The following is a 13,272-nucleotide window of genomic DNA, read 5'->3' as shown; positions in this document are numbered from 1 at the left end:
CACAGGCTCAGCGGCCATGGCTCACGGGCCCAGCCGCTCTGCAGCATGTGGGATCTTCCCAGATCGGGGCACGAACCCATGTCCCCTGCATCGGCAGGCGGCCTCTCAACCATTGCGGAACCAGGGAAGCCCCTATTTGTGTCTTTATCCAAGGCGTTGATAGAAATGTTGGAAAAACGTGAGTAATACAGAAGACCTGCTTCAGGCTTCCAACTGACTTAAAGATTCTCTTGAAAGATTATTAAATCTGTTGCTGAAAATCAGACATACAAAGTCTATGACATCACTCAGCTAGTAAATGATGGACATAACTAGGTCTGGTGATATCTCTACTTTGTGAAGCTTTGCTCATTGCTAGGGATCCTGACGTCCTTCTTGGCTTGGAGGATTCAGAAACGTGGCAACTCATTCCAAAATTCTGATGTTGGTTGACAGCGATCACTGTTTTATTTCTAGAATATATTTCCTCTGCTCCCTCTAGAAGTCACACTTGTCGTTGACTAGGTATCCTTCTTTCATTCTTTTTATGTGTCCTTTTTCATGCAGTGCTCATCAAAGAGCTCCATGTGGAGTCCTATTATTTATTTAGATCCACCTCCTTTTCCTTCTTTTATGTGATCAGTTTCTGATTAACAGCCGACTCAGCTAACCAACATCCTGGGGGCATGGATCGCTAGGGGGTGTCAAAACCTTACCGGTTTATACTAGATATCGTTTTGAAGTTCAATCCATCTTTCCAGGTGGATATGTACAGAGCTGGTGAGTGCATACTGGTTGTTTCTCACTGAAGTGTATGTCAGTTTCAGAGGGAAATTTTAAAGGGCTCCTCATCAGTCCTGCTCCTACTAAATGACCAAGCTTTTAAGGAACATTGGCTGGAGGAGGTGGCCAGTGATCAGCCTCGCCAGACACCCACGTGTCTTTTGTGGTCCTCACGTGTGACTCCTTTGATTGTATTAACAGAATTATCTTCAGAGCATCAGATCTCTTCCTTGTTTCTTCATCCTTCCGAAAGACGCCGGTGTTATCAGGAAGCAATGCCAGCTCTTGGTGTCACACATCTGTTTTAAATGCCACCTCTACCAATGACTGGGGGGGACGTTAAGCCAGTGGTTCTCAGTTGGTGGTGACTCTGCCCTTGGGAAGAACAGTTGGCAACATCTAGAGACAGCTGTGATTGTCAAAACTTGGGTTGCGGGCTTCCCTGGTGGCGCAGTGGTTGAGAGTCCGCCTGCCGATGCAGGGGACGCGGGTTCGTGCCCCGGTCCGGGAAGACTCCGCGTGCCGCGGAGCGGCTGGGCCCGTGAGCCATGGCCGCTGTGCCTGCGCGCCCGGAGCCTGTGCTCCGCAACGGGAGAGGCCGCGACAGTGAGAGGCCCGCGGACCGCAAAACAAAACAAACAAACAAATAAATAAACATTACGAAAAAAAAAAAAAAAAACTTGGGTTGCTATTTGTATCCAGTTGGTAGAGGGCGGGGGTGGGGCACTGCTAAACACCCTACAATGCACAAGTCAACTACCACAACAAAGGATTATGTATCTGACCCCAAACTGCAGTATTGCTGCTGTTGGGAAACCTGATTTAAGAAAATAACCTTTCTGAGCCTTGGGTCCGTTTCCTGTACAATGAGGGTAACAGTGGTCCAGGGCAGTGTCGTGAGAATTATAGGCAGCACTGTACTTAGAACACACACCATAACGACTGGCACAGAGCAGCATCAAAAAATGGTAATTATTTTCTTAATTATTACCAGGTATTACATTGGTTACTTCCTAAAATGTTATTAGCTTAATACTAAAAAGGTAGTTCATTTACTCCACAAATATTTTTTTGAGCACTTTCTATATGCTAGGCACTGATCTGGCTGATGCAAATAGATTAGTTAAAAGGAAAACAAGACAACACACTCCAACTTCAGGAAGCTAACAGCCTGCAAGTAGGCACTGTGTTCCCGTTTTGTAATTGAGAGAACCCAGGCCCTGCGAGCTTCAAGTAATGTACCCAAGGGTTCAACACTGATAAGGGGCAGAGCCTGGATTCAAACACCACCAGCTGCAACAGACTGAGGTGTCTGTAATTTGTGTCTCCCCAAATTAATATGTTGAAATCTTAACCCCCAATGTGATGACATCAGGGGACGGATCTGGGATTAGATCATGAGGGTGGAGCCCTCTCGAATGAGATCAGTGCCCCTCTAAGAAGAAACAGGAGAGAGCTTGCTTCTCTCTATGTCACGTGAGGATACAATGAGAAAACGGCTGTCTGCAAACTAGGAAGTGGGCCCTCACCAGACACCCGATCTGCTGGTACCTTGATCTCGAACTTCCCAGCCTTCAGAAGTGTGAGAAATAAATGTCTGTTGCTTAAGCCATCTAGTCTGAGCTGACTAGGACACCAGCTTTGCCTGATTCCAAAGCCTACATGCTTTCTACTCCATTATTATCAGATGCCTGCTTTTAGGAAAACCAGATTGCGAGGTGTGTGAGAATGGCAGATCCCACTTCTGTGCTAACTTTTATTTATTGTCGTAGCATCATCATCCATACCCTCTCATTCTGCAGGGCATGCTTTTTGTTTCTTTCCCCTTCTACTCTTTATTAATTTAACAAATGTTTATTGAGCACTTGCTCCTTGTTAGGATACAGTGGAGCTAAGACACACTGCCTTCGTCTGCAGAGAGCTCCGGGGCTGGTGTGGATGAGAGTCCGTCTCAGCTAGAAGTCTCGTGTGGGAACTGCAGCATCACCTTAACTTACCCTCAGGTGCATGAGGCCATGAGGCCACCTCCATGTCGGGACTGCGGATGTCCTTACAGGTATTTGTGCTTATTTATGTACCTCATCACGTGCATGGTTAGCTTATTTGCACAGTAAAATTTTCCTTTGGTGAACAGAAAACTCTGGGTGTAACATTCATACATCTGAAGTTCATGTTATGCTTTTAGCTTGACACAGATTTCTAGCACAGTAAATACTTAGTTGTTATTATTTGTTCATGATCTTGAAGGTTCATGCCTCATTGCATATTGTAATTTTGCTGAAGTGCCAATTTAATCACCTGACGTGAAATGCTGATGAACAAGAGGGTGTTACTCATAGTGAGGGAACCTGGCAGTCACCCAACATTCCTGTCAAACTTGACTTTGTGAGTTTCACTAAAGAAATAAAGTCCATTGTTTCAAGTATGTTCATGGTGGATGTTACTTTAGGAATATCACAGTGCAGTGTCTTTAGGAATATCAGTGTCATAGTGTAGGGTTTGTTTTGATGGAATCATTACAACCCTGAAGGAACACTTAAAATTTCCAATTATTCTTCACTGAACTGTGGAATGCACATGGCGGCATTTGGGCACTCACCAACATCTCAGGGTCCATGCCTTGTAGATGCCTAAGCCTCCATTCCACTAAAATACTGGCATATGTAAATAAATTATAATGGCATCACTTGACTTTCAGCTGCATTCCTTCTGGACCTTGACCCTTAATGACAAGTTCTTTGGATCTGTTTAACCATGGACTCTCATCAGAGAGACGCAGCTTCAAAACTCTACTTTACCACATACTAGTTGAGCAACTTTGGCATACTGACCACGCTCAGCTTTAGTATCGTCCTCTGTAAAATGAGGGTAATAATCACAGGTCTTGCCTAACGGGATTGTTGTGACATTAAGTTGTCACATTTACACACATAAGGCTTTTAGCACAAATGCCTAAAATGGCAGGTGACCCGTGAGTCTGGGCGCTCTTTCCTTCTCCACTTCCACCCCACCCACTGAGCTATTGCCCCTCCTTCCTGCCTTTTTGCTGAGGATGTGGCCCTTTCCCGTGGGGCCTTACCTACAACTCTGTTTGCCCCGTCTTGCCTGGTGTCTTCCTGGTTCTAAGTCCTGGAATACGTTTTGCTCTTGGCCACTCTCTGACATGGGATGTAGGGCTTATCCCTCAACTGGTCAACCTCTGCTACCCAAATCTCCTTCTTCTGCCTTTCTCTTTCTTTCCTGAGTCAACCATCACAGAGGTTATAGCACCGTAGTCAGGAACAGAGACCCCGGTATCTGACTGCCCGGGTCCAAGTTTTGATTCCACCACTTAAATTGGTGGCCTTGGGTATGTTATTTAACCTCTTGGTGCCTCAGTTTTCTCATCTGTAAAATGGAGATGATCACATTGACTATCTCATGGAATTGCTAGGAAGAGTAAATGAGTTCATGTATCTGAAGTGCTTAAAATGGAGCTTGGCCCATACAAAGTCCTATATAAGTGTGTATTATTGTTATTTACTATTATAGGTTGGGCCCCCTGTTCCCTTCATTATCTGCTAGCTCTTCCCACCCCCATATTTTAAAATGAGTGCTTTTAACGATTAATAACATTCTGATCACAAATTCACCTCCTCTTTGGCCAGCACATTACCCACCATCTGACTATTTCCACTCTGGGGTCACAATATACGTCCTCTTAGAAAAAAAATTCATTGGCTTTACATTAATCATTTAAAAATGCTTAGCCAATCACATCTCTATTTAATCTAGATAGCACGAATGTGTAGTAAAGAGAAGGGCCAGGGTGGCTCTTAAATGAACAGATTCCAGATCAAGAAGCCAGGAGCAGATACTCGGCTTCATATGTGTTTTAGTCTGTCACACACCACATAACATGGGTTTCATCACCATCATTGACTTAGAGGCCTCCACCACCAATCACAATGTATTTCAAAGGCGAATTAGTAGCTTTAGAAAATTATGTGAGCAGTTTACCCCAAATTCTTACCTATAACTTTTCCTAGAAAGAGCGACTTGGGAGAATTGAACAGAGTGTCAGATGAACTTGGCAGATGGTAACTCACAGAAGGATAATGATCCAGCTGCAGGAGGAAAAAGAGAGACACTTTTAGAAGAATGTCACCATCCTGCGCTGGACTCAGATCTCCCAGGCGGGATGACATCATTCTCTGAACCTCAGTTTCTGGATCTTATTTCATCACTGCTGACTCTGAAATACCAGCCTGAGAAAATGGAAAGTCCATCCCTTCCTTTGCTGGGGTTACTGGAAAACAAATTGAGCTTGGTAAGTGAAGGCCCTTTATGAATTGTTCTCCAGCTTACGCACATTTTCTGTGGATAATTTACCTGCTGGATTAAGATCCTTGCTCATTTTAACAGAGTGAAGCCGGCTTGATCCAATCCCTAGTACTGACCTCTGAGATAGAAAATGCTACATCTATAGCGATGGATTTTCTTTAGGATCGTCTTACTGTACTGTTTTCTTCACCGTTTGGGTCTATCAACTTGCACATAAATATTGATCTTCAGAATATATATATATGTTCAAATATGAATATGACTATATTCATATATATGGATATGTAATTCAAATGCTGAGATTCAGGTTCATAGTTTTCTTGCTTATCAAAACGAGGGTGATTTCTCCTTCTTGCCACAGGGCAGGGACATCAGAGCCTGGAGGGGACAAAGACACCTTTGCTCTAGCAGAGCTGTCTTTTCAGAGCGGAGCTGAGTTGGCAGCAGAGGGAGGAAAAAATGAAGCAGATGGGACTAGCTTACAGGTAATGCCTGTTTTAGCAATGCACATTTCTGATTACACTTCCCATGTAAAAGTGCAAGTGGTGGTGTCCCAGAATCACAGGGCTTCTCTTGTCCTTTGTGTCCGTAAGTGGCTTTTCTTGCCTTAGCTGAATTTTTACAACCCGAACATTCTGGTTATGTTTCCCCAACTGTGAGCTCCTAGAACTTTCTGTGCTTCTGTGTACCCACATGTGAAAAGCCTCTCTTGTAACCTTTTGTTTTTCTGAAATGAGTTTAATACCTGCTCAGGTGAGCATAAGGCAAGGTGTGGGTCAGAAGGAAACACTGCATCCCTATCTGGCAGGGCCTTCCCGTGGGAACTCCACCAGGAAGCTACTTGCTGCAGGCAGTAGCACAGACTCCAGAAACTAGATCCACTCCCGGGTCTTGGCTCCTAACGGGCCAAGACGGGCAAAGCTGCAGGAAGGAGACCTGCTTCCGGGAAGGAGAGGGTGGCTGGAAGTGCGCGGGGAGGGAGCTAAACTCACTTGTCAAGAGGAGAATGAGTTACTTTGAGAAACGATGGCTAATTATTAATGAGCGCCTACACCGGAATTTTGAGACTGCTTACTAGAAACCTCGAAGTTATTGTTACTCAAGGTTAAGAGTCAAAGAATCATCATGTCTCAGGAGTTTTGGGAGCTTTGACCTGCAAAATGGGTACTGTAAGTATTTTTGTGCGTGGGTGAGTATCTGGTAGCACTGTGATAAAAGTCCAAAACACATGATTAAAGTAATCAGCGGCGTGTTCGACTATAATTGTGAAAAGCCTTCTACAGTTTCAAGTGCATCGTTAACAAAACACTTATTCTGGCCAGAGAGTCTTAAACATTTTACTACTTTATTGTATTTGCTCTGGAGCAAAGGCAACTATTTCTGCTGCTAAATATTAACTAGCTGCTTTGGCGCCATCTGGTGGCACACATGCATAACTGCTGCGGTCCCTCCATCCACTTCTACGTAGGCCTGTTGTCAAAAGGCTTCCTGAAAGTGCCGATATATCAATAATTAGTAAGCTACCCTACTATGCTTCAGTGATGATCTCCCCCTAGATACTTCTCATTTAATCTATTTTGTTAAATAACTTAAAAATGGATACAAAGAATATATGTTCATTATAGAGAAAATAATAGATTTGCAGACAAAAATTTAATGTTAAATTTTATGTCTATTCTTTTGATTTTTTTCAAAAACTGGATGGAACCCAACTACACATATTGATTTGCATTTTCATTTACTTTTCATTACTTAACAATGTAACAGACTCTTTCTGTGTCAATACACATACAACTAAATTATCCCTTGCAATGAATGATGGGTATTCCATTTTATGGATATATGGTACCCAATTTTTAAAAAATATCAAATTTCTCTGCTTAGACTTTTAGATTTCTTGTATCTTTGGGCCCAGGACAGTGCTGAGCACATAGCAGCTCAATAAAAATGTGCTGACATTCGTTCCTGCAACTCTTCCAGCAGCGGACACAGGTGAAATAAGTGCTCAGAGGTGGCCTGATTCACACAACAGAATCACCCTTCTTTTCCTGAACTGTTTCTAGGGACCCAGACTGGACAGAGTTGGCTTTTGGGCACATTTTATATTCTCTCTACTGAGCTCACGCGATGTAACATTTGGGCACATTTTATATTCTCTCTACTGAGCTCACGCGATGTAACGTTTGGGCACATTTTATATTATCTCTACTGAGCTCACGCGATGTAACGTTTGGGCGCATTTTATATTCTCTCTACTGAGCTCACGCGATGTAACGTTTGGGCGCATTTTATATTCTCTCTACTGAGCTCACGCGATGTAACGTTTGGGCGCATTTTATATTCTCTCTACTGAGCTCACGCGATGTAACGTTTGGGCGCATTTTATATTCTCTCTACTGAGCTCACGCGATGTAACGTTTGGGCGCATTTTATATTCTCTCTACTGAGCTCACGCGATGTAACGTTTGGGCGCATTTTATATTCTCTCTACTGAGCTCACGCGATGTAACGTTTGGGCGCATTTTATATTCTCTCTACTGAGCTCACGCGATGTAACATTCGTAGTTTGTCTCCATAGGTTACTTTCAGCTCTTCTCCTTCCTTCATATATGCAGTTGGTGACTTGAACCAAAAGCTAAAATTTACATTTATTTATACTAAATTTATTTCTTTTGTTTTGAAGCATAATAACAGCCTACTCAAAAGTTTTTGAATCTTGATTCTGTCATCAGTGATTCTGCCTGGTTTTGATTTATCTATAAATATCACAAACATGCCAAGTCTTCATTCCTTAATGAAGTCATTAATGAAAAAATGTTGGACAGGAATCTAAGTGGGCAATGATCTATAATTCTAATACAAGTTACTTGTTCAGTTAGGAAAATCTTTGGGAACAACTGACATAGAAAGTATGACAAGTGCTGAGGATACACAGGAAGGCTCTAACGTTCACACAGATCAAATTCTCGTGTCTGCGGTAATTCTGTAAGAAAGGAGGAAAGCAGGAGCAGAGCTACGAGGAAAGAAGAGTCTGGCTGACTTTTTCCTTCTCTCTGTCTCACACTCCTCTCTGCCTTGTGCTGAGGAGGAGGGAGGCAGGTGGGGTTGCGGGAACAGGGGGAGGTGAAGTGGAGGGCACGGCAGGAAAGGCAAGAGCGGGGGGGGGGGGGGGGGGGGGCCTTGAAGACGTGGCTCGGCGAAGGATCCCGGACTCTCTGGGGTGACGAGACACGGGATGCGGGCGCCCTCTAGAGGCTGAAAAAGGCAAGGACCTAGATTCTCCCCTCACCGCCTGGGGTGCGGGGGGAACCAGCCCTGCCAGCACCTGAGCATCAGCTCAGTGATACTAATTTTGGATGTCTGGCCTCCAGAGCCATAAGATAATAAATTGGCGTTACCCTAAACTTGTGGTAAGTTGTTACAGCAGCAGTAGAAAACTAATAGAGGAAATTAAGAAAAAAGAGCTGTGCCACCAAAACCATAGCTGAACATCACCTTCTCCCAGCTCGGTTCTCAAATAATAGCTCTAGTCCTGTTTCACTCGTCCTGCCTCCCAGACGAAGGCTGCAAAGCTGCCCAATTCCGGAATTGCCCTTGCTTTTTAGAGCACCCAATCCTGCTTTCTGGAATCCTCCCAACACAAGCCCCATCCTCTTCCCGTCTCTCGCCCAGTGATATCCCCATCATGGTCCCTGGTATGTGACTCTTTGTGCCAGTAATCCATTCATTGCCTCCTGGCTCCAACTCACCCTTCAATATCTGCTCTATGATAAACACGAATTCCTTTAATCTCCTTTAAAATGAGAAGGATATTAAACTCTCTCAGCCCTGGAGGGAAGAAGGGGCTCCTGGAAATTTCCAGGGCTGGCTTGGGGGCGGGGAGGTAGTGGAGGTTCGGCCTAGGGTGTGAGGTCTGCCCAAGCCACAGGCCCAGAGCAGGACGCCTCCGTGAGCCTACGGCCTGGTGACCCTCCGTCTCCCCTGGAAACCACAGCCCCTGTGCAGCCCTGCATGGCCTGCCCCCCCCCCCCCCCCCCCCACACGCTGGGTCCCTGCTTCCCCACCTGCACTCCAGACAGTGGCCTTGTGCTGGCCCAGAAACCCCAGACCAGTTCCAGCCCCGCCAAACCAGAACTTCTCTGCTCTCTGTGGCGGGCCACGGCTTTTCCCACGACGTCTGGAGCCCCCATGCTGGTCCTTCTGTGGGTCTCCTCCCTCAGCCCTGATGCTTCTAGCACACTCCACAGGGCTTTCCTTACATCTTGGAGGTTTCCTTTATTGCAGTTAATTCTTGTATCAGGAGCCTAGTGAGCTCTAAGCAGTTTCTATCGAATCCTGTTCTTCTTAATGGTTGTTTCATTCTTTTAATGGTTATACTCTCCCCCCTTCCTTCCTGTCTCAGAAGCAATGCCTTCCCAAGGCTCTTCCTCTGCTTCTGTACATTTTAGACTCGTTCCATTTGATTTCCTAGAAGCCACTGCTCAAATGAGAATTTCTTCAGTGAGGGGTGTCAAAAAATCAAAGAAGTTGTGTAGCAAGTCCAGGCTGCAGTGCAAGCTTCCTGTCACTTAGACCTTAAGCACAGCGTATCCCATGGTATCCTGCATGTCTCTGAATACCTAGTTAATCACTTTTAAAAGTGTAAAGATGGGAGGGACCTTCAAGATGGCGGAGGAGTAAGACGTGGAGATCACCTTCCTCCCCACAGATACATCAGAAATACATCTACGTGTGGAACAACTCCTACAGAACACCTACTGAACGCTGGCAGAAGACCTTAGACTTCCCAAAAGGCAAGAAGCTCCCCACGTACCTGGGCAGGGCAAAAGAAAAAAGAAAAAACAGAGACAAAAGAATATGGATGGGACCTGCACTTCTGGGAGGGAGCAGTGAAGGAGGAAAGGTGTCCACACACTAGGAAGCCCCTTCGCGGGCAGAGACTGCGGGTGATGGAGGGGGAAACCTTCAGAGCCACGGAGGGGAGCGCAGCAACAGGGGTGCGGAGGGCAAAGCGGAGAGATTCCTGCACAGAGGATCGGTGCCGACCAGCACTCACCAGCCCGAGAGGCTTGTCTGCTCACCCGCCGGGACAGGCAGGGGCTGGGAGCTGAGGTTCCGGCTTTGGTCGGATCCCAGGGAGAGGACTGGGGTTGGCTGCGTCAACACAGCTTGAAGGGGGCTAGTGTGCCACAGCTAGCCGGGAGGGAGTCCAGGGAAAAGTCTGGACCTGCCTAAGAGGCAAGAGACCATTGTTTCGGGGTGCACAAGGAGAGGGGATTCAGAGCACTGCCTGAATGAGCTCCAGTGACGGGCACAAGCTGTGGCTACCAGCGCAGACCCCAGAGACGGGCATGAGATGCCAAGGCGGCTGCTGCAGCCACCAAGAAGCCTGTGTGCGAGCACAGGTCACTCTCCACACCGCACCTCCTGGGAGCCTGTGCAGCCCGCCACTACCAGGGTCCCGGGATCCAGGGACAACTTTCCCGGGAGAACGCACGGTGCACCTCAGGCTGGTGCGATGTCTCGCTGGCCTCTGCCACTGCAGGCTCGCACCGCATCCGAACACCTCCCTTTCCCCGGCCTGAGTGAGCCAGAGCCCCCGAATCAGCTGTTCCTTTAACCCCGTCCTGTCTGAGCAAAGAACAGACGCCCTCCGTTGACCTACATGCAGAGGCGGGGCCAAATCCAAAGCTAAGTCCCAGGAGCTGTGCGAACAAAGAAGAGAAAGGGAACTCTCTCCCAGCAGCCTCAGGAGCAGCAGATTAAATCTCCACGATCAACTTGATGTACCTGCATCTGTGGAATACATGAATAGAAAACGAATCATCCCAAATTGAGGAGGTGGACTTTGGGAGCAACTGTAGACTTGGGGTTTGCTTTCTGCATCTAATTTGTTTCTGGTTTTATATTTATCTTAGTTTAGTATTTTGAGCTTATTATCATTGGTAGATTTGTTTATTGATTTGGTTGCTCTCTTCCTTTTTTTTTATACCTATATATACATTTTTTCCCTTTTTCTCTTTTTGTGAGTGTGTATGTGTATGCTTCTTTGTGTGATTTTGTCGGTATAGCTTTGCTTTTACCATTTGTACGAGGGTTCTGTCTTTTTTTTAGTATAGTTTTAAGTGCTTGTTATCATTGGTGGATTTGTTTTTTGGTTTGGTTGCTCTCTTCTTTCTTTTTAAATTACTTTTTATTTTAAGTAATTAAAATTTTTTTCTATTTTAATAACTTTAATTCCTTTCTTCCTTCCTTCCTCCCTCCTTCCCCTCCCTCCCTCCCTCCCTCCCTCTCTCTCTCTCTCTCTCTCACTCTCTCTCTCTCTTTCTTTCTTTCTTTTCCTCCCTTTTCTTCTGAGCTGTGTGGCTGACAGGGTCTTGGTGCTCCGCCTGGGTGTCAGGGCTGAGCCTCTGAGGTGGGAGAGCCAAGTACAGGACATTGGTCCACCAGACACCTCCCAGCTCCATGTAATAACAAATGGCGAAAGCTCTCCCAGAGATCTCCATGTCAACGCTAAGACAGCTCCACTCAACGACCAGCAAGCTCCAGTGCTGAACACCCCATGCCAAACAACTAGCAAGACAGAAACACAACCCCACCCAATAGCAGAGAGGCTGCCTAAAATCATAATAAGGTCACAGACACCCCAAAACACCACCAGATGCAGTCCTGCCCACCAGAAAGGCAAGATCCAGCCTCATCCACCAGAACACAGGCACCAGTCCCCTCCACCAGGAAGCCTACACAACCCACTGAACCAACCTTACCCACTGGGGGCAGACACCAAAAACAATGGGAACTATGAACCTGCAGCCTGTGAAAAGGAGACCCCAAACACAGTAAGATAAGCACAATGAGAAGACAGAAAAACACACAGCAGATGAAGGAGCAAGATAAAAACCCACCAGACCTAACAAGTGAAGAGGAAATAGGCAGTCTACCTGAAAAAGAATTCAGAGTAATGATAGTAAAGATGATCTAAAATCTTGGAAATAGAATGGAGAAAATACAGGAAACGTTTAACAAGGACCTAGAAGAACTAAAGAGAAAATAAACAATGATGAACAACACAATAAATGAAATTAAAAATTCTCTAGAAGGAATCAATAGAAGAATAAGAGAGGCAGAAGAACGGGTAAGTGACCTGGAAGATAAAATAGTGGAAATAACTACCACAGAGCAGAATAAAGAAAAAAGAATGAAAAGAATTGAGGACAGTCCCAGAGACCTCTGGGACAACATTAAATGCACCAACATTCGAATTACAGGGGTCCCAGAAGAGGAAGAGAAAAAGAAAGGGACTGAGAAAATATTTGAAGAGATTATAGTTGAAAACTTCCCTAATATGGGAAAGAAAATAGTCAATCAAGTCCAGGAACTGCAGAGAGTCCCATACAGGATAAATCCAAGAAGAAACACTCCAAGACACAAATTAATCAAACTATCAAAAATTAACTACAAAGAAAAAATATTAAAAACAGAGAAAGAAAAGCAACAAATAACATACAAGGGAATCCCCATAAGGTTAACAGCTGATCTTGTAGCAGAAACTCTACAAGCCAGAAAGGAGTGTGAGGACATATTTAAAGTGATGAGAGGGAAAATCCTACAACCAAAATTACTCTCCCCAGCAAGGATCTCATTCAGATTTGACAGAGGAATTAAAACCTTAACAGACAAGCAAAAACTAAGAGAATTCAGCACCACCAAACCAGCTTTACAGCAAATGCTAAAGGAACTTCTCTAGGCAGGAAGCACAAGAGAAGGAAAAGACCTACAATAACAAACAGAAAACAATTAAGAAAATGGTAATAGGAGCATACATATCAATAACTACCTTAAATGTAAATGGATTAAATGCTCCAACCAAAAGACACAGACTGGCTGATGGATACAAAAACAAAACCCATATATATATGTATGCTGTCTACAAGAGACCCACTTCAGACCTAGGGACACATACAGACTGAAAGTGAGGGGATGGTAAAAGATATGCCATGCAAATGGAAGTGAAAAGAAATCTGGAGTAGCAATTCTCATATCAGACAAAATAGACTTTAAAATAAAGACTATTACAAGAGACAAAGAAGGACACTACATAATGATCAAGGGATCAATCCAAGAAGAAGACATAACAATTGTAAATATTTATGTACCCAATACAGGAGCACCTAAATACATAAGGCA

The 13,272-nt window shown here is 44.9% G+C and overlaps 1 protein-coding gene across 1 annotated transcript in view; it reads right to left on the bottom strand.

Moving 5' to 3' along the window:
* Positions 1-3,560: 3,560 nt before the first annotated feature.
* LOC103075697 (contactin-associated protein-like 2) overlaps positions 3,561-13,272 on the bottom strand; it is a gene marked incomplete at its 3' end in the record, with an annotated part of 1,289,195 nt that continues 1,279,483 nt past the window's right edge. Inside the window, exons 19-20 of the mRNA XM_007450234.1 lie at positions 4,775-4,868; positions 3,561-3,650 (exon numbers count right to left, since the gene is read on the bottom strand). Of these exons, the coding sequence (XP_007450296.1) occupies positions 3,561-3,650; positions 4,775-4,868 (184 nt within the window). The remainder of the gene's footprint in view (positions 3,651-4,774; positions 4,869-13,272) is intronic.

Source organism: Lipotes vexillifer, unplaced genomic scaffold (assembly GCF_000442215.2).
Source record: "Lipotes vexillifer unplaced genomic scaffold, Lipotes_vexillifer_v1.1 scaffold940, whole genome shotgun sequence".
NCBI classification, from domain to species: domain Eukaryota; kingdom Metazoa; phylum Chordata; class Mammalia; order Artiodactyla; family Lipotidae; genus Lipotes; species Lipotes vexillifer.
This window is presented reverse-complemented; position numbering and strand designations above follow the sequence as displayed.